Raw genomic sequence first — 21,301 nt, 5'->3', positions numbered from 1 at the left:
CCATATCAACGACATAACACGAGGTAGTGGGCAAAACGATTTTAATGAAAATGGATATATCATCAATTTTACGTGCCTGCTAATAAAGGCACCAAGCTTGCGTCGAGGGATAGTCTCGTCTATAAGGACCTAGCACCAACATTTCAAGACCATGTACTAACGGGGTACCCTGAGCCAAACTCTGGCGCTTGGTGACCAACACATCTTTACCCCCATATGTGTGCCACCTCAAAAATCTCGGGAATCTTAAACAACTTCCTCCACAACTCTTTTCTGTACATTGCTTCGCGGGCATGAGCCCTGTCCGAGCCATCGCTTAAAACATGTCGTCAAAGAAGTCGAAAGAGATTACATGAACTCGCCTTGTGCGATCGTCTAGTACTCGAGCTCCTCCTCAGGCTCGAAGGAGTCGGCAGCAACCTCCTCGTAATCCTTCTCCAGAGCAGCGAGATCCTCTCGGGCCTCGGTGAACTCGCCTTCCTCCATACCCTCACCAACGTACCAGTGGACGAAAGCACGCTTGCTGTGCATGAGGTCGAACTTGTAGTCGAGTCGGGACCAAGCCTCAGCGATGGCGGTGGTGTTGGAAAGCATAGAGACGGATCGCTTGACGGGGGCAAGACCTCCAGCCTCAGGGGCAGCGGGGACAGCCATGGGCTTCTGGTAGTTGATGCCGAGCTTGAAACCAGTGGGGCACCACTCAACCAAGTTGAATGAGGCCTTGGCCTTGAGGGCAGCGATAGCGGCGTTACAGTCGCGGGGAACGACATCACCGCGGTACAGAAGAGCGACAGCCATGTACTTGCCGTTTCGGGGATCGCAGACAACCATCTGGTTGTTGGGCTCGAAGCCTGTGGGGAGTCAGTATCTTCGAGGATGCGCCTATAACATGAGCAAGACTTACACTGGAAGGTAAGCTCCTGGACCTTGAAGCTCTCGTGCTCACTCTTGGCAGAGGAGATGACAGGGGCGTAGCTGATGAGAGGGTAGTGAATTCGAGGGTAGGGAACCAAGTTGGTCTGGAACTCGTTGAGATCGACGTTGAGGGCACCGTCAAATCGGAGAGAGGAGGTGATGGAGCTGACAACCTGGGCAATGAGGCGGTTCAGGTGCTCGTACGAGGGTCGAGGAATATCGAGGTTGCGACGGCAGATGTCGTAAACAGCCTCGTTATCGACGAGGAAAGTACAGTCAGAGTTCTCAATAGTGCTGTGAGTAGAGAGAACAGCGTTGTAAGGCTCAACGACGGCAGTCGAGGTTCGGGGAGCAGGGTAGACGGCGAACTCGAGCTTGGACTTCTTGCCGTACTCGGTAGAGAGACGCTCGAGGAGAAGAGCACCGAAACCAGAACCGGTACCACCGCCGAAGGAGTGGAAGATCAGGAAACCCTGAAGAGACTGGCAGTTGTCTGAGTTGTGCGGTTAGCGTTGAGTGCAAGTACAGGGGAATCGAAAAAGCTCACCGGCGACGCGACGAATGCGGTCAATGACATTGTCAACCATCTCCTTGCCAATGGTGTAGTGACCACGAGCATAGTTGTTGGCGGCATCCTCCTTGCCACTAATCAACAACTCGGGGTGGAAAAGATTACGGTATTCGCCAGTTCGGATCTCGTCAATAGGAGAGGGGTCAAGATCGACGAAGAGAGATCGAGGAACATGCTTGCCGCTGCTGGTCTCAGTGAAGAAAGTCTCGAAAGAACCAGGGTCACCAATATCGGGAGCATTGGGGTCGGGGCGACCATCGGGGCCGAGACCGTGCTCGAGAAGGTAGCTATTCAGAGGCCAGTCAGCTTCAGGTTCGTGACGGTGGCGTTATTTGACAATTCAGGGAGACAACGTACAGCTCCCAAGCAGAGTTACCGAGCTGGGTACCAGCCTGGCCCAGGTGGAGGTGAAGAATCTGGATAGCAGAGAATCAGCATCGCGAGGTCGGATAGCAGCTTCAACGGATAATAAGGGGGCGCCCCAGCTGCACAGCTCCAGACACCAAGTGGAACACACAAATGGTATCTCGAGCAGAGCGAAGCAATGCAATGCAGCGGAGAGACGGGCTGCAGCATAATTGTAAACATACCTCGCCCTTCATTTTGTCTGGATGAAGCTAAAGAAGCTACGACGAGAGGTTGAAGTCGGGGGAGGAAAAGATGGGGAGAGAAATACTGTACGCGCGCAGCGCTTGAAGGGGGAAGGGAAAGAAGGGGCCTGAGGTGGTGATGGTTTTCGGGGTGGGTGTTTGGAGGTTCCAATCTGTGGGTGCAGTGGGACATCCAATTGGTGGCGGGGTCGTCAACAAACATGCTAGGCGCGCCGGAGCTATCAGGCGGTACATGTGCAACAGGCAAATTTTGGCAGTGCCAGCGAGTACCCGAGGTGCCTCTCACCGCCAATTGACAGGGAAGCCTGGGGACCCTTGACAGTGGGAGAACTGCGCTTGCAAGGGGCATTCAGGTGGGATCTGCTCACCCGGGAATGGTTTGTTGGCATTACCTAGATCCAGCGATAGGTAGTAATAGAGAGTTGCTCCCTATCGAACAGCTGCAGTGTATTGGCTTTCATACACAGCATCTCTATCAACTTACCTACTTACCTAACTACTACCTCGTAGCTTTGAGCTACAGAATTGCGACATGTCGATTCTAATTGGAGAGTGGGGGAGATGCTGAACTAAAAAAAAAAAAAACACTTGTTCGTCCGTGCCTGTATTTCAATGTAACTATATCTCGATATGCTTCCTTGTCTCTTTAGAGCAGCTAGACTCAATGCTCTTGGACATTTCATGTTACCTGGCTTATCCAATTTGGTTCCAACTTGAATATCTTGTAGCTGAGGCGTGTATTAATTTCGGTGCCTGAAACCATTGTTCTAGGCTACCAGATATCTAGGAATGCAGCAAGGCACCAGCATATCACGCTCGGGACGGAATTTTGAGTGATGCCGAAGAATTATACAGATGACAAAGATTACCAACACAATGAGACTCCCTGGCTACAGACAAAACCATACTATAGAGGGGACGTATCGTTAGAGCATTGGTTTTCATGTTTAGGGAAAAGTCTATAAAACCCTTCAAGTGCCAATATCCCTTAACTCTGTACAACTACTGGAAGTCCTGTTCGTGAGTGTTGAGTTATAGAACTACCCTTAGATTGTCGGCCCTCAGGGAGAAACAAAAACCCAGGGCCTGTATTCTAAGTAAGAAAAAGATGTAGGTGAATTCAGTGTAAATTTAAGAGGCCTTTCTATTGGCAATCTTTGTCACTCAAGATAAAGGTCCTCTAGGCTTTCTTGCCTCCCTAATACACATCTAGAATCATATTCGGCGGATATGAATGGGTCCTCGTTTTGTTTCTTTAATGGCGCTGCCACTCCGGAGATTAAAGTTACGATCAAACCTTTAATATCGATATCGTTTGGCAACGGCTCTGCCATCGTTTAATCATATATATAAGCCCATTAAGTACTAATGTAGGCGCTACCCTATCCTGAAAATATTCAATAGTCGGAATGGACAGCGATACAAGCAGTAAATAAGCCAATAAGAAACGTCTATGTATCTCATGGAGATGGCGACTTCGCTCGACGTAGGATACACCAAAAAAAGCCAAAGAATTCATGGTAACGAACACTAAAGGCATTGGCTACTCAGACATATTGCCCTTAAAAGGTATCCAAGATCATTTACATCCCAGAGGCTGCAAAACACTCTTGAAGCAAATCTTCGTATTATCCGTGCCGTAACTTCGACCGATCTGCTTCAACAAACCACACCTAAGCAGAAGAACTCACTGGAGACCCATTGCTTGAATTCAGCATTCTCATATTGCTGTTTCGAGCTTGTTGGGAAGGACAACCTAGAGCTGGTGTATGATTGAAATGACCAGAGAAGAGGTAAATAAAAATATTGATTTAAACTGGAAGCTAGATAGCTAGCAATGGATCAGGCAGTAGAGTAAACTGACAGAAAATGAAATGCTCATCTTTCACGATGAAAACGCCTAAGGCTTCACTCCTTCAATGTATGTTTCGCTACGGGATTCGCCAGAACCTTCCTGGTTCAAACCACGGTCATGCTCTTGCTCTCTCCAAACCCTCAGCATTTCTTGGTTAACCCCCTTGTAAGAACGGGAGCCATGAAAAAATCACAGGAGGGTAGAGAGTAATACAGCACCCAAGAACACGGCCCAATTATAGTTCAGCGTCGCTCCAGTCCAATTTCCCAGAGGGGGGACGCATTCCATTATCATTATATAGACGACCGTCAAGAAACCCAAGACATGAACAGGCTTGCCAAATCTGCCCATATTCCACGGGCCTGGAACCCATCGTCCATTGTCGAAGACTCTGAATATCATGTGTAGTGCGTACAATACCATGATCGCAATGACACCAAGGGAGTAGATGGTCTCGGAAGCAATAGGGGAGAATCCCAGACATAGCATAAGCATGCCGCCAATCGTGAGAAACATCGTTGTATAAATTGGCATATTGATCCGGGGCGAGATGTATGAGGGTTTGTCGTTGAAGAGCATCCCCCCATCCCGTGCAAAGGCAGCTGTCTGACAGGACATCATGACCAAAACGGCCGCGCCACCGATAGAGGTGTTCAGGAAGATGATAAGCAGGAAAGCTCCCGCGACCTTGAGACCCCAGCGATCTATTAGAAGAGTAAAGGCAGCGTAGCCGCTAAAGGGAGCCGGTTAGTGTTTGCACATATGGGTAACGTCTCGTGCTGCCAGGCAGAACACGGTACCAGTTCACTAGTGAAATGAGAGACTTACGCAGGGTCAGATGCCGCTTCTTCCATGTCGGTAATACAGAAAGCTAACAAGATACAGAATAGCATACCCCTGCCTGCTTGTAGACAATACGTGTTGATGATGGAGCGAGGTGCAACTATTCGTGCATTATGAGTCTCTTCTGCCACGGCCGATGGTGCGTTCCAACCAGTAATGACCCATGCGGCACAAAAGAAGGTGAACGGAACAGAAACAGGTCTGCCCCAGTCACTGTAGTTGGTGTAGTCTCCAAAGACGGTAGCGGCAGAAGTAAAAGGAATACCCTGGGTCTTTTGAGCGACGGGGAGTCCGATGACAAAACAGGCCGAGGAGACGAGAACAAGGGTTGCTGTTACTCTGGGTCAATAAAATGATAAGGAATGAGATGAAAGGACGCAGGTTTGGAAGCGTACCCGAGGAGATGAAAACAAGGCTGGCTGTATCCATCCTGATAGATGTCGTGAAAACCCATGCAGCGCAGGTACCTATGGCGACCGCAAAGATGATAGGATTGGTCGGTATCCAGCCGGTGAAGAGGCCGATGATGGTGCAGATGGAACTGGACGATGCCCAAGCAAAACTGGCAATGCTTGTAAGGGCATTCATGATGTTGGCCATGCCTGCGATGAAAGACAGAGGATGGGATATCGACGGAGGTGCGAGTGCAGCTGTCCACCAATAGTTGGCACCATTGACTGGCATCGATCAACAGAACTCTGCGGTTGTGAGAGCCCATGGGAGGAAAAGGAATGAAGGGATAAACCAGCCCCTGAATATTTACGGTCAGCGCAGAGTCCTCATTGTTTGAGTTACAGACCAATTTACATAAGAGATATTCATACCAAGTCAGTCCCCAATAGCCGCCATAGTTTATTTGATAAGAGACAGCTATGAAGATGCCGCACATGGGTCTATGACTATTGTTAGTCTTCAGTAAATACTTGATCGGGCCTTTGTCGCAAGCATCACGAGTATCGAGTAGAGGCAACTTGGTGACTTACGGAGCCATAGCCATTATGAGTGACATGGCGCCCAGAGAACGAAAGACTCTTGCATATGAGGGGCTGTAACCAAAATCGTGAACAACAGCATCTTCAGCAAAGTCGGACGCGATGGAGTTGCGAGGGTCCATCTTCTTGTCGGCATCAGGGTCTCTATCAAGTATAGATGCCATGGTGAGTTACCAGCTTTCGATTCAAACTGAAAGTGCTGAGAATTTATTCAAGTTGAAGAAAAGTCAATAGAGACAAATGATAGAATAGAGAAAGGCCCGGGATGAATTTATCCCTCTGATCAGAGAACAAGCCTCCCAAGTACCATTGAAGATATATATCATCTAGAGACGACAAGATCAAGAACATTGTTGGCCAATCGCAGTAGATAGGCATACCCCAGATACAGTTATCTTTCAGGTATCACCTAACCCTGCTTTAGCTGTATCTGACCGCGGGGTAATCATTCATTGGATCCATACCTAGATAGATAGCTTCAACTGAGATATGCGCTAGTCCTGATCGTCGAGAACAAGATACGCATAAATAGGCCGTCGAATGGTTTTGGCAGCCTACGCACTGTTCCCGTGGTACGAAGTATCCATCATAATCTCGGCATCGGTTTACGGCACGATATCAACACCTTGTAGTTAGCCACCCAGATAAAAGACGACTATCTATTGACAACAGTATCATTAGCAACTGCTCAACGAGAACACTTTCTCAGGGGCTCAATATCATTTATCTCAGCTTCTTACTTCACCGGTCACTTCCGAGGTAGTTCAAACCAACCCAACCTCATGCAGTCACCTACAGGTTATCTGGCGTCTCTGCCAGTTGATAATCCGACTAAGTCCTTCTGGCAGAGCAAGCCAGACCCGATGATCAGTAACTACCAATCGTAAGCAGTAGCCTATGAATAGCCCTTACAAGCTTTACAATCTTTGGATCTAGTCTTGCTAGTGAGGAGATGCGAAAGATTTATGCTTAGATCAATATCGAACTGACTGGAATCATAACCATAGTGCTGAATTCCCCACCTCTGCTGATGTTGTTATCATCGGCTCTGGGTTGTCTGGTGCTTTCATCGCCCACCAGTTGCTCAGTTCCAGCTCACCAAACAGACCAAAGTCTGTAGTCATCTTGGAGGCCCGCAACGCAGCGAGTGGTGCTACTGGAAGAAATGGTGAGCGACAGACGTCACACCGATCAATGAATTATCACCGTATGGTACTTACCTCTCCTCTGTTTAGGCGGCCATATAAAGCCCGATTGCTATCGTGGCTTCACATCGTACTCTCTCTTACATGGTACTGATGTTGCAAAGGCTCAGTGCGAATTTGAAGCCGTCAACTATCAAGAAACCGCAAAATTCATCCAAGAGAATAATCTAGCTGCGGAAGTTGATCTGGTACAGTATCGCTCAGCCGACGTCTACCTGACCCCAGAGTCCTGGAAAACCGGGTTGGCATCGTACAATGGCTTCAAAGAATCTGGTGGCGATGTCTCCGATATCAACGTCCTCAGCAAAGCAGAAGCTGAGGAGTCTCTACGGGTCAAGGGCTGCTATGGAGCCATCACCTTCCCAGCTGCCAGTCTGTGGCCACATAAACTCGCAATCGCCGTTTTACGCAAGGCGCTCGACTTGGGACTAAGTCTTCACACCAATACCCCTGTCACAAGTGTCTCTCCCGACACTTCAGGACCTTGGAAGGTCTCAACACCCCGAGGGGTTGTGATGGCAAATAAGGTTATTCATGCAACCAACGGCTATGCTTCGTACCTCCTGCCTGAGCTTGATGGGCGAATTATCCCCCTCAAAGGTCATGTTTCTGCCATCACGCCCCCACCGGCTTACATGGACCAGCCTCTCACGACATCTTTTGCTTTCATATCCAATGACAACTACGACTATCTCATCCAAAGACCAGGTCCTGAAAAGTACCTTATCTGGGGCGGTGGCGAGGTTGCTCATCCCAAAGGTCTCTCAGGCGGCTTCGGTGACTGCGATGACCGTCATGTCGTGTCTGAAGTCGAGTCCTACATTTTGAATGCACCAGTTGAAATATTCAGAGATTGGGAAGAGTCCAGGGAGTCTTCTGGAACTAGCCCTGAAGGTGCCGTGGCATTCTCCTGGAGTGGCATCATGGGCCTGAGTAAGGATCTTCTTCCGTTTTTGGGAGAACTTCCAGGCAAGCCTGGTCAATATCTGGCTGGTGGATATCACGGACATGGTAGGTCTAACAGTCCAGCAAGATAACTGAAAAGATTTCTTTGCTAATGAAGGTAATTTAGGGATGGCGCGCATTTTTCTGAGCTGTAAGGCTTTTTGTGAGAAGTTTCTTGGTGAACCAACTGATCCCCGTGTTCCTACTACTTATTTCAATTTGACCTCACGACTTAAAGACCCGATAGACCTCGAGATCATGGATAACATAGCATAGTTAACATGAAGTTCAAGATAGACTCTCAAGAAACTGGAGGTATATTAATAGAGTTTGTGAGATTGTAGATCTGATTAATAACTATACATGGTGCTCTTTCGATAATAAACATGCCTTCCTTCGCCTCCGATATCGCCTAAACTTCTATTTCAAAGGCCATAATCATGAGGGCAGGCCTCCTTGAGAACCTTATGAACCCAGCAGCAAAATGCATGTACAATTGCGAAGCAATGCTTGAGTTTGCCTATCATTGCAATACTGCGAAGGCAAATTACTTTATTTGAACTCCTCTACAAACTTCTGAAACGCCGTCAGGAAACGCTGAACATGATCCTCCGTGTGGCACATATTCAGAAAAAGAAAACCTCTGCGGCCGATACAAATCCCATGCTGTAACATGTGATAGAAGAAAAGCCCCTTCAGCAGGTCCCTATCGACACGAAGAAACTGTAGTCCTATGGCGCTTCCGAAGCCAGTAATTCTAAGATCAGAAAGGTGATGCGCTGCACAGATCTCTGGGATCTTGTTTCGAATAGTGTCCCCCAGTTTGTTGGCGCGATGAATTTCGTCCTCCGAGACCAGATCAATTGCAGCCAGGGCAGCTGATATAGTGAAAACATTGTTATTGAATGTTCCAGAGTGGCTCAGTTTCCGAGTTCTCGTCTCATAGAGAGCCATGATGTCGGAGCGCCCCCTCCAATGTATTTTCCAAGAGTTGTCATATCAGGCATAATCTTGTGGAATCCTTGAAGTCCATTGATGTGTAGGCGAGATGTCACAACCTCATCGAATATCAAAACTGCACCAGTTACGTCAGCTGTTTTGCGCAGAAAGGAGAGGAACTCCCGAGTAACGGGAATCTGACCGCCTGCTGAAAGCATCGGTTCGACAATGATAGCTGCTAGATCTGATGATGTATGCTTCTGGTTGGCCTCTATGTTGTTGTAGGTACCAAAAATGAAGTCGTGAGGTAAGTTTAATTTGTTGTCCCCTGAACCAAAATTTAGGGTATCGCCGTGGTATCCATTATCAAACACCAGTATCTAGGAAGAGAATAAATTAGTTTCACAAGGCCCCAGGGATAGCCCTCCGCAGACTCTGCACTGACCTTTGTTCTGCCGGTGAATTCCGTGGCTGTAACTAATGCGTAGGTGTTGGCTTCGTTGCCAGAATTACAGAACCTAACTCTCTCCATACTCGGGAATCTTCTCTTAATGCGCTCGCCAAGATGACACTCTTTACGGGTGACACTACCCAGGCTGAAGCCAGTAGACAGGGCACTGCTGATGGCTTCAGTGATAGCGGGGTTCGAGTGTCCGTAGAACGCTGCCGAATAGTCTGATACAAAGTCCAGATACTCTCTCTTGTCGACAGAGTATAGATAAGGACCCTGTCCGCCCTCCATGTAAAGCACAAACGGGTCTCCATGAAGAACTGGGCGCGTGTTTCCGTCAGCTAGAGTCCCCTGAGCTCGTTTATGGGAGGCTAGAGATTAAGGGTTCTCGGCAACGAAGTTGTCGATTAATGTAGCGAGTTTGCTGCGCAAGTCGCACGATGCTTTGGCCTCGCTACCCGTTTTGAAGTTCCCTTCGCCGTGTCTCTGTTCAACATAAATGGTTGAAAGGCCTCTCGACTTTGTGAACAAGGCTCGTGAGCCTTTTGGAACCCAAAGCAGGCTTCCAGGTTTCAATTCGTAGGATTGGTTTGTGACGGTATCTGTTATTACGCCAGTGCCTATCAAGCAATGAAATTGCCAGTCGATGGCCATGGCAAGTAAGGAGAAACTGAAGAAGGACAAATCTACCCTTTACGACGTATTTCATTTCATCCCATTCTTCTGTACATGATTCGGTTGGTGTCTTTCTGTTAAAAAGGTCCCAGATACCAGCCACGATTGGTGCGTTGACATCTGATCTATAAACTATTGTGAGAAATGATTCTTTTGGCAATGGAGATAGTCTGGCTCACCTTGAGCCAAAAATATCACCGTATGCTCCGATTTCGTCCTTTATCTCTGGGGTTAGAGTACCAGCATCCGTGATCACCACAATATTTGTAGCCATAGTCAGGGTCATTGGAAGACTATCCTGGTCCACATCAGACGTTTAAGGACAAATTAACTTGGCGGGAGTATATGAGGTTGAATGATCTTGAGGATAGACTAACAGTTGACCATATATATTTGCCTATGCAGGAGTAAACCCGAGACTTTACGTGATCAGCTTTATGAATCACCAGGAGTATATTCTGTGGAGAAGCATTCCTACCAAACTTTGCCTTGTACTGAGAGGGAGGTAGGCAAACCGCATCTTTCTGGGTAGCCTCTAGACGGCAAGTCACATGAGTCCAAAGGAATTCATCCGTCGGCATAATACTGCTGCACCGCAGTGGATTGGAAGCCATCGCATCCTGGTCCTTTTGACAGATTACGATCTTGCTTTGTATGGACTTCTTTGGGAGCCTGTCATCGCCGAAAGCACCTCACGTGTCGCAATTTCATTCACATAAGTCTCTTGATGATTATGATCAGAGATCGTGAACACTGAAGATGCCACAAGAGTGTATTTAAAAGGGCTTTTGTAAATTATATTCTAGAGAGATTCTCCCTGGAGCCAATGTTTATTCGAATATTGGAAATCCCATTATATTGGAAAGCAAGATGTGACAGGTCCAGCCGTTGGCCGTTCCGTCCCAGTAACTCTCCTACTTAGAGCAAAGATCATGCCACTCTATACTGGCTACTCTCCTTATACATATTAATTACGTGCCACCTGCTTAGATGCTAGCAATCATGCTTCAATAACTCTCAAGCACGCCAAGACCTTCTCTTCCGTGAATTTCTGCCCTGATACCTGAAGGCAAATAGGAGCATCTGAATATAGCTCAGGGGAGTCTGTATCGTTGGTCAGCACAGGGGCACACGAGTAAGGAAAGGGGTGGCCTCTGAGGTCTCTGAAGGGTCGTCCCTCAAGGAACACTTACATAGATTCCAATTATCGCGATCTAAACTCGACAGAGGCTTAAAGTCCCCGCCATTGCTGGGCTTTGGGTCCTTGAGAAGGTCAACATGTCCAACAGGAATTGTAGCACATGTCCAGTCGAGGATATTGGAAATGGATTCATAGAGCCAGTACTTCATGGTTCCATGTGGAGAGGCAACGCGGCACCCTGAAGGTAGGACGAACACATCTACCGGTCGCCCTGTTGCGGTCAAGGATGATGTTCTCTGCCACCTGCTAAGTATATGTTGCCAAATTTTTCAGGATCTTCTTCCCGTGGTCAAGAAGTTGGCGTACATTCATTGCATCCTGTGGGTTGGCGAGCTCAATATCCTCGGATATGGGCTCTCCAGACTTGGCAATCTCTTCTCTGAATGCATTCCCTCCATCTGCACTGAAAATACGTGTGATCATTTCCCACATGCCTTCCGTTCCGTCGAACAGCTGGACATCCACTACTTGAACTCCAGCCTTTTCCAGAGTAGCCCTCGTTTCTCTCATTCCTCGTTCAATAGGGGGATGTGGGGTGGTTATCCTGTCATTTGCAACGAAGCCAATACAGAGCTGTCGTTTCCCGCTCAGTCCAATGAGCAGGGTTTCTTGATAGACTTGTTCATCCCACGGGAGTCGCTCGCATGCAGAATCCCACTCCCATGGCTTCAGAGATAGTAATGTTCTTGCATATACTTCCAGCCCGTCAATGCTTTTTGACAATGGCCCTGCAACACCATTGATAAGATACCCAGCGTTCGACTGCTCGGCGTCATGCAGAGGTAATCGACCATTCGTGGGGCATAAGCCGTATACGCCATTGGAGTTTGCCGGCGTGCGAATCGATCCAGCAATGTCACTTCCAATTCCTAGAGGGCTGCCTCCAAGCGCTATTAGTGAGCCTTCACCTCCGCTTGACCCTCCTGCGGACAAGGTAGTGTTATACGGTGTCGCTGTTCGTCCGAAAAGAAAATTATGGCATTCTCCAGACATAAGAGACTGGGGAATATTCGTCTTGTAATAAAATATAGCTCCAGCCGCTGAGAGTCGATTGACCAACTCGCCAGAGTGTACGGGGTGTGCATTTGCTCGGGCAACAAAACCAAGAGTCGTCGGCATTCCTTGGATATTGAAAACATCTATCAAACTAATTGGCAACCCATGAAACGGCCCAGCAGTCTTGCCTGTTCTACGATGATAATCATCGAGCTCTACAGCTCGGCGGAAACCTTGATCAAACATGGGACCGGTTAGTGGATTGGTTAGATGATGGGCAATGATACACCGGGCGATAAATGCCAGAAGAACCTCCTGGGCCGTCCAAGCCCCAGAGGCCAACATCTTCAATAGCTGACTTGGTTCAGAATCCGTTATTTCGATTTGTCGAGCACTCAGCTGACCACTCTTGTAAGGCCATTCTACCACGTTTGTGACTGTCAAGTGAGGCATGAGAGGGGTTGGAGTCCCTAGTATCCGCTCTGGCCACTCCTGTATGATCCTCTCCTTCTCAGATTGACGTTGAGCTGCTGACATCTCACCAGGTTTGAAAGAGCCAAACAGTGTCTTGCTGTGGCGGTTTTGGTCATGTTTCTGGCCGGAGTGAGTAAATATGCGTATTGAATATCATGTAAGGAATAGCAGATCGGGACTTAGATTGAAAACTGAAAGAAACAAAGGCTCAACAGAGTCAGTATCCTGTATTAACAAGTACGTGAAGGAGAGAGACCGGGCAGCTCGTTCGCGATTGCTTGGGAATCGTATGAAACAAGCCTGCTTCTATCCAACTCCCTACATTCACACATCGGTAATCCAGCCTGGCCATCCAGCAACCAGCCGTGTTGGTCCATCATCTAACAAATATTCCGTACGCGAGACGTTGATAGACCGCAATGCGATTGATCATCCTATTATGTAGGCAATGAGACATAGCCATCAAGTTCAGAAGAAAGGTCAAATCACCACAATCACAAAAACCACCGGCGGAGGGTTTTTCGAGATACGTACCTAGCCATCTTCAGGTAATGACTCGATATATGGCCTCGGCAGTGCGCTCTTTACAGAGAACATTAGTAAGGCTCACAACGTCGCCCGTAGGATCGAGGCTGGCATGGTATGGGTGAACAGCAGCAATGACTCACACTTCTGAGTGCCTTTCGGCGGAGTCAAACAAAGTGGCATAGGTAGAGAACTAGGCGAGGCAGGCTTGGAGGCTTACTACAACGTCAAGGCTATTCACGTGAATATTGGCAATGTACTGCCAATGTAAGCTGTCCACAGGGAGCAAGAAACATCTGATATTGAACTAAGGTGCTGGAAATACCTAATCTGAGGTCTACTAAATTTATATTAAATTACATTAACTTTACCCAAGCCTCTTTCTCACTTAGGATAGAGGTTCTAGGTTTTCTTGCCTCCTCTTGGCTATTAATGAAGGAGTCTGTGAGCGCGCTGCTTGGGTGGTTTCCAGCATGGTCTGAGAAATTAGTCATAAATGAATCTGGCCGATGTGCCTTGTCCATCTCATACTACGCTTCACCTACTCTATCAAGCCCCCTGAGCCAAACACTGTTGTCAAAACTAACATAATGACTCTTGTTATAGGGTTTTTGGCATCAACACCTGACTCTATTACAAATTACAAGAAAGGGGGAGGAAACTTCTGTTATAAGCATTGGTAAATCAAGAATTTAAGACTGTGGTATTAAACTGTATGGATTTTAACAATGTTTTCCCACCCAACCGCCGTACTCCAAAAAAAAGACTTTCGGATATTTCCTCCTGTAAGATGATTGTATGTAGTTAAAAAAGCAAAATAGCCCATAGCAACATGCTACGGCCGCGCAAAGTGGTATCATAGGTGTGTAGGCCGTTTCCCGTCCAAGTCATGATCCCTCGCTCTCTTCTCGCTTCCAGAATTCGACCATTCGCACTTGATTCTAGTCTTAATCTCGCCGGTTATCTTCTTGTGACTGCGTCTCAGAACGCTCCAGCTCTTCTATACGGCGTTGAATCGCCTCTTTCTGGACTTGCAACGCCCTGATCTCCTCGTCCCGTGTCGCCGTATCCTCGCTTAGCTGACTATCGTTTTCGGTCATACTGTTTGAGTCCGTAGCAGCCTCGTAAGCTGGTGGTGGCTCTGCGGTCTGGCGGCTCCTGTCACGTCGATGGATGGCGTCCGCAGCGGCGTAAAAATTATCTCCTGGTCCTGGTGAGGTGTGACGCATGCTTCCCACCGCGCCGAGCTCGTGTGCTCGTCTCTTTTCCGTCTTCTGTCGTTCTCTTCGAATGAGCCAAAAGGCAAGTGCTCCTAGCGCAAGCAGTACAAAAACCGCGACACCAACACCAATACCGATGCGCGCGCCCAGGGACAAGGATCGGCCATGATGCTCAGTACCTGGGATATCGTCCTCATCCTTGAGACCAAGTGCATCTTTGTCGCTATCCTTGAACAGAGCCCTGATGGTATAAACAGCAATTGTTGCACCATATAAAGTCGTTGGTGTGTCAGACACAGCATCATAAGTCTGAGCTGTCTGGTTGTACGTGTAAGGGACAGCTAACACGGATGAAACTGAACGTTTACACAAATTGCCATCCAGAGTGTATTCCCTACTGCAATTAGAATGGTACGTGAAAACACTTTCCCTCATGACTTACGATGAGCAGCAAATAGCTGTCGTTGTCTCGTCGTCCCGGTTCTCACTAGTATCAACGCGCAGTGATACGGTGGTCCATCCATGAGGGCATGTGCCTGGACTGTAAACCCCTGTAAGGCCTTTATCGAACATGGCATCAGGATAGCAAGACAATGACTTAGCTCCAGCAATTGGCTGCAAGTCAAGCATTGCTGCGAGGCCATCAGAACCTGAGTTCGGTACCTTGTTTGCATCGTAAGTCCATGTGCAATCAACGGGTCCGGTCCAAGGTGTGGTCATCGGTGGGAATATCCCGTCATCATCGAGGTCGTCTTCATTGGTAGGCTTAGGTGCGATCACAAGTGTTGTCGGAGCAGGCGTTGGGTCGGATAGGGAGATGGTTGATGATGGCGCGGCGGAAGCTATTGACGATAACCCAGATGATGTGGACTCATCATCCTCGGCCGAAGAAGACATGGTTTTGGTGATTACAAGGAATTGCAGTAATTGCAAACAACTTTAAGCTTATATGCCAGGCCGATTCGACTACAAGCCGCACCACAAGTGCTTTGCTTGCCGTCAACTCGGCGTATCAATGACGATCGTCACTCTTGTCCATCCGGCAATACGACCAGTAGTTTGCGTTCTCGTTGGATAAAAGGGCGCGTGAAAGATTCGCTGGGCAGACAATCTGCAGTGTGGGGTTTCGCGCAGACTTGGCTATATTTCGGCTGCAGACAAGAAGACGCGCGTGAAGAATATCGAGGACAGCGTCTCTGACAATGTCGAAGGCCATCCAGGCGTAGGTATTGTAGAGGAACGAACCGATGGGGATAGATATATAACACAGACGGGAAAGACAAGAAATGGTGACAAATGAATGAAAGGAAAGGAAAGGTTCGTACCCAAGAAACGACAAGAACCAGCCAAGCAAAGCAAAGCAGACAGCAGACAAGTCCATAGCATGCCTGCCGAGCAGCAGCAGCAGCGAGAAGACGGGTACAGTAGCGTTGGTGTTCCCCCTTCTGAGGCCTTTGAAGGCTTGGCGAAATCTTATCACGGGTGGGTGCCGAGAAACGCCAAGGCCCGGATTGCACCGAAACACGTCCACGTTGACCGCTGTGAGTTCTGGGCATTGCCGCCTTGTCCTCTTGTCGTAGTACATAGTAGTACCTAGCTCCAAGTGAGGTGAGCTTCTCCCTAGCTACAGCCCATGGTCGCCGTCGTGGTCGTCACGGATAGTCGTTCAAATAAGGTATATGTTTATACTGAATGTCATCGTCAAGCCTCCATCATAAGACACGCGCAAGCCGTCATAGGTTACTGCGGAAGTGTGGTCGAATGGATTCTCTTGGGGAGGGGCCCAATGACCATGACCATGCCCAGTAGCTTACGAGGGCCAATGCTCATCATAGTGGACTCGTCCAGCCTAAGCCGAGCCTTTTGGCCCCAGTGCCACGGTCTTGGCTGATGAGTATCGAATTTCTGGGCATTTGAGAGTCTCTGACGCGGGAAATGAAGGCCGCCTTGGTTTGTGCCGAATACGCCGGCTTGGAAGTCTTGGAACATGCACACCAAGCCGCGACCAAGAGTAACCAATCCCATTCCCTAGATAAAAAGGCAGGAAATTCCGTCTTGGCCGTAATTATCAGTCATGAGATCAATTCACCGTTCTACTTTCTCAACTCACTTTTACATTTTTATTACTGAAGAGAAACTGGCTTGACTTGTTCAAGTAAATGAATGTCAATTGACTGTCAAAGCACAACGCCCAGTAAGCTTGATACTCTTGGCGTTGCACCGCCAATGTAGGACGAAACCATATAAAGAGATGACAATGAATCAATAATCATAAGATGCGCTGAAGAAGGCGAGCCGCGAGTCTTGGCTGGATTTGTTCTCTTCTTTATCCCAATTAGCGTCTATTCTCAGACGATTTGCAGAGGGAAAAGGGAATAGAGTTGCTCAGAAGCTCGGTTGGCTGCCGAGAGACCATGGCTGGTGACAGCAAACTGCCAATAAGGTTACAGCAGCACATGCCAGGCAGCCAGGGCAACCACTTATACGGCTAGATGATTGAAGATCAAGTGCCAGCTCAACAAGCTCACCGGGAGTTGAAGATTCAAGATAACTACCGGTCTCGTCGAGTCTACGCTATCCTTTCATGGCATTGTACAGAATCTAAATGTGATGTCCATTACACTATGTCGTATAACTACTGTTGTTGTTGCAATGGACCTCTGTGCTATGAAGGTCGAGAACATTCCACTTGGATGTCTTCACTAAAACACAATGATCGGCCACATAACATTGTCACTACCATCTCAATTTACATAATCTGGAAGCTATCGATGTGAACAGACTGAGACATGGTGTATCTACCTAATTCACCCTGAGACAATGCAAGAGCTTCGCATCCCCATAAAATATCGGAACCGCGGAGCAGATTTCTTCCGTCGTCAGGATCAGGGTACGTACCTACCTAGATTTCCACAATCACAGTTTTGAAAAGGATCACGTGATGAGGGGGCGAAGGGCAAGAACCCTACATCGCTCTTTCCCTGTGCGCCTAAGCGATTGTTGCAACAACCGCCTTCAAATCGACCCCAGCCAGGCCATCAGTTTTCCGCTCAGCGAATTCAACAACACAACACCGCGATCATGGCTGACGAATACGTACGTGTGCTCTCGATATACCCCTTCCCCTCTGGAAATAGAAAACATACACCCGCCGCCGACGTGGCTTCCTCGACTCCCGCCCGCTACCCACGATGATGATGACGATATTGGAGACATGGAGAGAATACAAAACAAAAAGAGCTTGACTGACTTGTGTTCCGGATGACAGGACGCCGAGCAGGCTGCCGAGCTCAAGAGAAAGAGAGCGTTCCGAAAGTTCTCCTACCGAGGAATCGACCTTGATCAGTATGTTGCCACTGCACGATTTCTGCGCCTCGATGCTGGAAGATGAAGAACTGCGAGGACGCACCCCCGAGCGAACGGACTCCATGCTGATGTTTGATTTTTCTCCCCTCCACAGGCTCCTCGACCTCTCCTCTGACCAGCTTCGCGATGTTGTCCACGCTCGTGCCCGCCGCAGGATCAACCGTGGCCTGAAGCGCCGCCCCATGGGTCTCATCAAGAAGCTCCGAAAGGCTAAGCAGGAGGCTCAGCCCAACGAGAAGCCCGACCTCGTCAAGACCCACCTCCGAGACATGATTGTCGTCCCCGAGATGATTGGCAGTGTCATTGGCATCTACTCCGGCAAGGAGTTCAACCAGGTCGAGATCAAGCCTGAGATGGTTGGTCACTACCTGGCTGAGTTCTCTATCTCATAGTATGTTTCCACCGTCTACCACCAACGAGGGAAAATGTGACTAACCTCCCTCCAGCAAGCCTGTCAAGCACGGTAGGCCCGGTATTGGTGCCACGCACTCTTCTCGATTCATTCCCCTCAAGTAAGAAGGTTGCGGTCTCGGGTGGTTTCTGCATTCATGGACATTTTGGGCGAAAAGGACTGGTTCTGGTAGATGGGCAAAACATCTATCAAAAACACTGATGACAATGGGTACCATGATTAGTACAATAAAGGAGCATTGTCCGCTTGATGAATACCCTCGACTACCGCTGATACTTGATAATTGTGATAATGCTTTTAGAAACCTCATGTTCCACATACCCTTCCCCTCTTGGCCTGGCTAACTTGCTGAAATGAAAAGTCTCGGTCTCGAGTCCTACACGACATCATCTTCGTGGTTTGGAGCGCTTGAACATATTGCGCAGGTCAAAATTTGCGAAAAATCCTTTGAGCACCGGTACCCATTCACGAATTTTGTGGTTCCTCTCCGTCAGTGTCCCCTCGTCTTTTCGTGTCTCGTCCGTCTTTTTTGCGTTTCCGCCTCTTCCATATAGGTTCCCTGGTGTTACAAAGTGAACAGTCGAAGTGTGATCGGGCCTCGCCGAAGTCAATGAATATCTACTCGCTTGCTCTGACATCCTTGACAAGCGTCACCGTAATGTCGTAAGCTTCAGCAACAAGGAATGTTGCCTGTGCACAGTCTGGGCAAGCATGGTTGATGTTGGAAACCAAACTATAGATAAGAACCCTGGTACCCGAAGGGTCCTGGAAGGCGCAGTCTCGTTTGAACTTGTAGAGGCATACAGATTCTGTTGCGTTCATATTGTAACGCCGCATTTTGCGCAAGGGAGCAAAAGCCTTTGTAAGCTCTTTCCGTTGATCAACATCCTTCTGATTCTATACTGAAATTGGATCGTCGTAGGGAGCAACAAATATTGGTTGCTCTGCACGGATGATCTCGTGGCCATGAGGAAGGTCACGAAAGGCCAAAACTCCAGGTTTGCGTTTGATTCCTGTCTGGCGAGTTTCGATGTCGATTTCAGGCTTCACATCATGAGAACTCGTTGCCGGCGGGCTCTTCTCCTCTTTAGTCGATACAGGAACCTCCTGTGAGTTTCATGTTAAGTTGGCAGGGTCTGTGTCTTCGAGGGCTTGTTCACCGGCACGTGGTTGCTGAACAATGCGTTCTGGCAATGGTGTGAGCATCTTATCACAGGTTGTTTGTTTTGTTCTTACCACCATCACTCCAGCCGCTCTGGTTGGCCGCCATGTTGCTAGTTTCCTATTGAGATAAACTTCGAACTAGAAAAAGGCTTTTTGGATCCAAGACGGATGATGATGGCGATTGATGTTAATGAATTATTGTTGAAAGTATTTGGAAGAAGTGAGATGGCAAAGCGTAACTCGACTTCGCTAGATGAATGGATAATGCTCAGCCTAAGGTAGGTGAGTATTTGCAAAGGTCCAAGCGCCGTCGAAGGGTAAGTGCTTTGAGGGAATGGTGTTGGCAATGGATATTAAGAGCACATGAGGGAAACTCGCTTCCATAGGTAGGACCAAATTCAAGAGGAAACTGCATTTAATAACTCAATGGAAAAATGAATTCATAGGTATGTCCGATTCGTGGCTAGTTTACAACCCTATTCCTCCTTCTGTGCCAGTTTGGCCGCTTTCCGCTCCTCCTCCTGAATATGCTTTTGTCGGTAGTGCTCAACAACGTAGTCCATGTTGGCCAGGTGGCCAGCGACATTGTTTCGGGGAGCATACGAAGTCATGGCCCTGTTTCTCTGGTTAGTAATGGCTCTGTAGCAGTTACTTTCCGTCACTGGGGAGAAGGTGGCAGCCTCCGTTAATTAACGGCCAGTGGTATCAGGTGAACGAACTCGGGATAGGCAACATCAACAAACCGGTGCTTGTTGCCGCCGTTTTCAAAAAGGTTTCGGTCGTAACCAGCCTGCTCCATGGCCTTTGTGTGAAGCGCATTGATATCCTCCCAGTCCTTTCCACGGGAAGTGTACTTGTCGATGAGGCTGAGGATTGAGGACTGCTCGCCCTCCTGAGGAACGAATTGGTAGACGAGAACGGAGCCGAAGAAACCGCCGACAGCGAGGAGAGAACCGGTCTAGGGACCATAATCAGTATAATATTTTCAATTGAAGCCATCCAAGTGCCTTGGTGTCGGCGTGGGCTCCGTGGTGCAAGCTAGTGTAACTTGACATACGCTGAACGACTCGTTGACTTCTGGGGCCTTGTGATGGGCATGGGCGTCGGAGGCGTAGGTTCGCGCCGTCCTTTGCAGCTGGCGAGCCGCGCCGGCTACCCTCTGTCGTGCGACGAACATGTTGGGCGGGTTGGGCAGCGTTCAATTGAGCGATTGATTGTGAGGCTCTCGTGGGAAGAAGCCGCACCAAGATCAACAGGTGAGGTTGTCGCCGGTCCCAGGTGTTTACGTAAGGCAGTTGAAGTGGTTGGCCAATTGGATTATAGATGTTTACCATTGGCTACTCCATTGCGAGCATGGCATGGGGTCAGAATCAACAGAACTTGCCAAAGAGCAAGAAAACTTATGACCTCTTTTTTAAGTGATAAAAAGACTTAGGTAATTTGACATATCTCAGCAAGCCCTTATGTCAGTTTATCTCAGCATCTTGATTTAATGTCAGAAGTTTTCTTGCTCCCCGAGGCTTGCATATATATATTATTAGAAGAGAAGTCGACACTTTTTGTAAATGTTTCCGCGGGTATGCTGCTCTCCTGTGGCTTCTTATGTTTTCTCATGGGCTTATACTTAACCAGCAGTGACATGAATGTCTGTCTTTGGGGGCTGTCAGGTATGTGACGGTTGGGTCTCATTTAAGAGCATGATGGATTCTCTACCTTCTCAAAGTCGCCGAAGAACCAGAGAGCGCGCATAAGAATATTAACATATCAAAGCTTTACTACCCCCGACACCTCTGTAGCAATAAATGACATATAGCTGATAAATCCAGAGCTTATACCTCATCCATCGTTGTAAGCGACAAGAGCTGGTTCCTCGATTTGCGCCGCAATTTCTCTACTTAAGCATCACCTACCCGGGAGCGATATCAGTTTCATATAACTTAG

General features: G+C 48.3%; 9 protein-coding genes across 9 annotated transcripts; 3 read left to right on the top strand and 6 right to left on the bottom strand.

Annotated features, from left to right (window-relative positions):
- Positions 1-39: 39 nt before the first annotated feature.
- On the bottom strand, positions 40-2,225 carry FOBCDRAFT_211274 (Tubulin/FtsZ, GTPase domain-containing protein). Its single transcript, XM_031181642.3, has 5 exons — positions 2,077-2,225; positions 1,844-1,902; positions 1,463-1,773; positions 905-1,408; positions 40-851 (listed from the first exon to the last, which is right to left on the bottom strand). Exons 1-5 carry the CDS (start codon positions 2,086-2,088, stop codon positions 376-378), a joined length of 1,362 nt encoding a protein of 453 aa, XP_031042410.1. The 5' UTR covers positions 2,089-2,225; the 3' UTR covers positions 40-375.
- A 1,916-nt stretch (positions 2,226-4,141) lies between these two features.
- On the bottom strand, positions 4,142-6,062 carry FOBCDRAFT_255465 (uncharacterized protein; the record flags this gene model as incomplete). Its single annotated transcript, XM_059611167.1, has 5 exons — positions 5,779-6,062; positions 5,603-5,688; positions 5,191-5,472; positions 4,848-5,126; positions 4,142-4,656 (listed from the first exon to the last, which is right to left on the bottom strand). Exons 1-5 carry the CDS (start codon positions 5,949-5,951, stop codon positions 4,142-4,144), a joined length of 1,335 nt encoding a protein of 444 aa, XP_059463826.1. The 5' UTR covers positions 5,952-6,062.
- A 507-nt stretch (positions 6,063-6,569) lies between these two features.
- Positions 6,570-8,280, top strand: FOBCDRAFT_313929 (FAD dependent oxidoreductase; the record flags this gene model as incomplete). The annotated part of the gene is made up of 4 exons (XM_059611960.1): positions 6,570-6,670; positions 6,795-6,955; positions 7,023-8,003; positions 8,065-8,280. The coding sequence occupies 4 exons, from the start codon at positions 6,570-6,572 to the stop codon at positions 8,211-8,213; spliced, it is 1,392 nt and encodes a 463-aa protein (XP_059463825.1). The 3' UTR covers positions 8,214-8,280.
- Positions 8,281-8,586: 306 nt separating this feature from the next.
- FOBCDRAFT_255463 (pyridoxal phosphate-dependent transferase) lies at positions 8,587-10,369 on the bottom strand. The gene is made up of 4 exons (XM_059611166.1): positions 10,182-10,369; positions 10,018-10,127; positions 9,322-9,698; positions 8,587-9,256 (listed from the first exon to the last, which is right to left on the bottom strand). The coding sequence occupies exons 1-4, from the start codon at positions 10,286-10,288 to the stop codon at positions 8,858-8,860; spliced, it is 993 nt and encodes a 330-aa protein (XP_059463824.1). The 5' UTR covers positions 10,289-10,369; the 3' UTR covers positions 8,587-8,857.
- A 633-nt stretch (positions 10,370-11,002) lies between these two features.
- FOBCDRAFT_235358 (amidase signature domain-containing protein) lies at positions 11,003-12,652 on the bottom strand (the record flags this gene model as incomplete). The annotated part of the gene is made up of 3 exons (XM_031181637.3): positions 11,003-11,106; positions 11,196-11,439; positions 11,510-12,652. 3 exons carry the CDS (start codon positions 12,650-12,652, stop codon positions 11,003-11,005), a joined length of 1,491 nt encoding a protein of 496 aa, XP_031042405.3.
- Positions 12,653-13,903: 1,251 nt separating this feature from the next.
- On the bottom strand, positions 13,904-15,516 carry FOBCDRAFT_3358 (uncharacterized protein). The gene is made up of 2 exons (XM_031181636.3): positions 14,861-15,516; positions 13,904-14,812 (listed from the first exon to the last, which is right to left on the bottom strand). Exons 1-2 carry the CDS (start codon positions 15,313-15,315, stop codon positions 14,146-14,148), a joined length of 1,122 nt encoding a protein of 373 aa, XP_031042404.2. The 5' UTR covers positions 15,316-15,516; the 3' UTR covers positions 13,904-14,145.
- Positions 15,517-15,802: 286 nt separating this feature from the next.
- FOBCDRAFT_194860 (uncharacterized protein) lies at positions 15,803-16,309 on the top strand (the record flags this gene model as incomplete). The annotated part of the gene is made up of 2 exons (XM_059608802.1): positions 15,803-15,959; positions 16,125-16,309. The coding sequence occupies 2 exons, from the start codon at positions 15,803-15,805 to the stop codon at positions 16,307-16,309; spliced, it is 342 nt and encodes a 113-aa protein (XP_059463823.1).
- A 987-nt stretch (positions 16,310-17,296) lies between these two features.
- On the top strand, positions 17,297-18,450 carry FOBCDRAFT_151765 (RS15_PODAN 40S ribosomal protein S15). The gene is made up of 4 exons (XM_059608357.1): positions 17,297-17,514; positions 17,687-17,763; positions 17,879-18,175; positions 18,231-18,450. The coding sequence occupies exons 1-4, from the start codon at positions 17,500-17,502 to the stop codon at positions 18,298-18,300; spliced, it is 459 nt and encodes a 152-aa protein (XP_059463822.1). The 5' UTR covers positions 17,297-17,499; the 3' UTR covers positions 18,301-18,450.
- Positions 18,451-19,774: 1,324 nt separating this feature from the next.
- On the bottom strand, positions 19,775-20,625 carry FOBCDRAFT_211263 (uncharacterized protein). Its single transcript, XM_031181630.3, has 3 exons — positions 20,418-20,625; positions 20,080-20,318; positions 19,775-19,975 (listed from the first exon to the last, which is right to left on the bottom strand). Exons 1-3 carry the CDS (start codon positions 20,535-20,537, stop codon positions 19,837-19,839), a joined length of 498 nt encoding a protein of 165 aa, XP_031042398.1. The 5' UTR covers positions 20,538-20,625; the 3' UTR covers positions 19,775-19,836.
- Between the last annotated feature and the right edge of the window lie 676 nt (positions 20,626-21,301).

Source organism: Fusarium oxysporum, chromosome I (assembly GCF_013085055.1).
Source record: "Fusarium oxysporum Fo47 chromosome I, complete sequence".
In the NCBI taxonomy this organism is placed as follows: domain Eukaryota; kingdom Fungi; phylum Ascomycota; class Sordariomycetes; order Hypocreales; family Nectriaceae; genus Fusarium; species Fusarium oxysporum.
This window is presented reverse-complemented; position numbering and strand designations above follow the sequence as displayed.

What these genes read in the sequence shown, in the direction of transcription:
- FOBCDRAFT_211274 (XM_031181642.3), bottom strand. An exon ending in CCGCATTCGTCGCGTCGCCG is followed by an intron (nt 1,409 to 1,462) that starts GTGAGCTTTTTC and finishes CGCACAACTCAG; the next exon opens with ACAACTGCCAGTCTCTTCAG. An exon ending in CCAGGAGCTTACCTTCCAGT is followed by an intron (nt 852 to 904) that starts GTAAGTCTTGCT and finishes GACTCCCCACAG; the next exon opens with GCTTCGAGCCCAACAACCAG.
- FOBCDRAFT_255463 (XM_059611166.1), bottom strand. Translation starts at nt 10,288, where the DNA reads ATGACCCTGACTATGGCTACAAATATTGTGGTGATCACGGATGCTGGT. An exon ending in AATGAAATACGTCGTAAAGG is followed by an intron (nt 9,699 to 10,017) that starts GTAGATTTGTCC and finishes CTTAATCTCTAG; the next exon opens with CCTCCCATAAACGAGCTCAG. An exon ending in AATTCACCGGCAGAACAAAG is followed by an intron (nt 9,257 to 9,321) that starts GTCAGTGCAGAG and finishes TTCTCTTCCTAG; the next exon opens with ATACTGGTGTTTGATAATGG.
- FOBCDRAFT_3358 (XM_031181636.3), bottom strand. Translation starts at nt 15,315, where the DNA reads ATGTCTTCTTCGGCCGAGGATGATGAGTCCACATCATCTGGGTTATCG. An exon ending in ACAGCTATTTGCTGCTCATC is followed by an intron (nt 14,813 to 14,860) that starts GTAAGTCATGAG and finishes TAATTGCAGTAG; the next exon opens with GGAATACACTCTGGATGGCA.
- FOBCDRAFT_151765 (XM_059608357.1), top strand. An exon ending in CGAGGAATCGACCTTGATCA is followed by an intron (nt 17,764 to 17,878) that starts GTATGTTGCCAC and finishes TCCCCTCCACAG; the next exon opens with GCTCCTCGACCTCTCCTCTG. An exon ending in GCTGAGTTCTCTATCTCATA is followed by an intron (nt 18,176 to 18,230) that starts GTATGTTTCCAC and finishes ACCTCCCTCCAG; the next exon opens with CAAGCCTGTCAAGCACGGTA.
- FOBCDRAFT_211263 (XM_031181630.3), bottom strand. Translation starts at nt 20,537, where the DNA reads ATGTTCGTCGCACGACAGAGGGTAGCCGGCGCGGCTCGCCAGCTGCAA. An exon ending in AAGTCAACGAGTCGTTCAGC is followed by an intron (nt 20,319 to 20,417) that starts GTATGTCAAGTT and finishes TATGGTCCCTAG; the next exon opens with ACCGGTTCTCTCCTCGCTGT. An exon ending in GTTGATGTTGCCTATCCCGA is followed by an intron (nt 19,976 to 20,079) that starts GTTCGTTCACCT and finishes CCAGAGAAACAG; the next exon opens with GGCCATGACTTCGTATGCTC.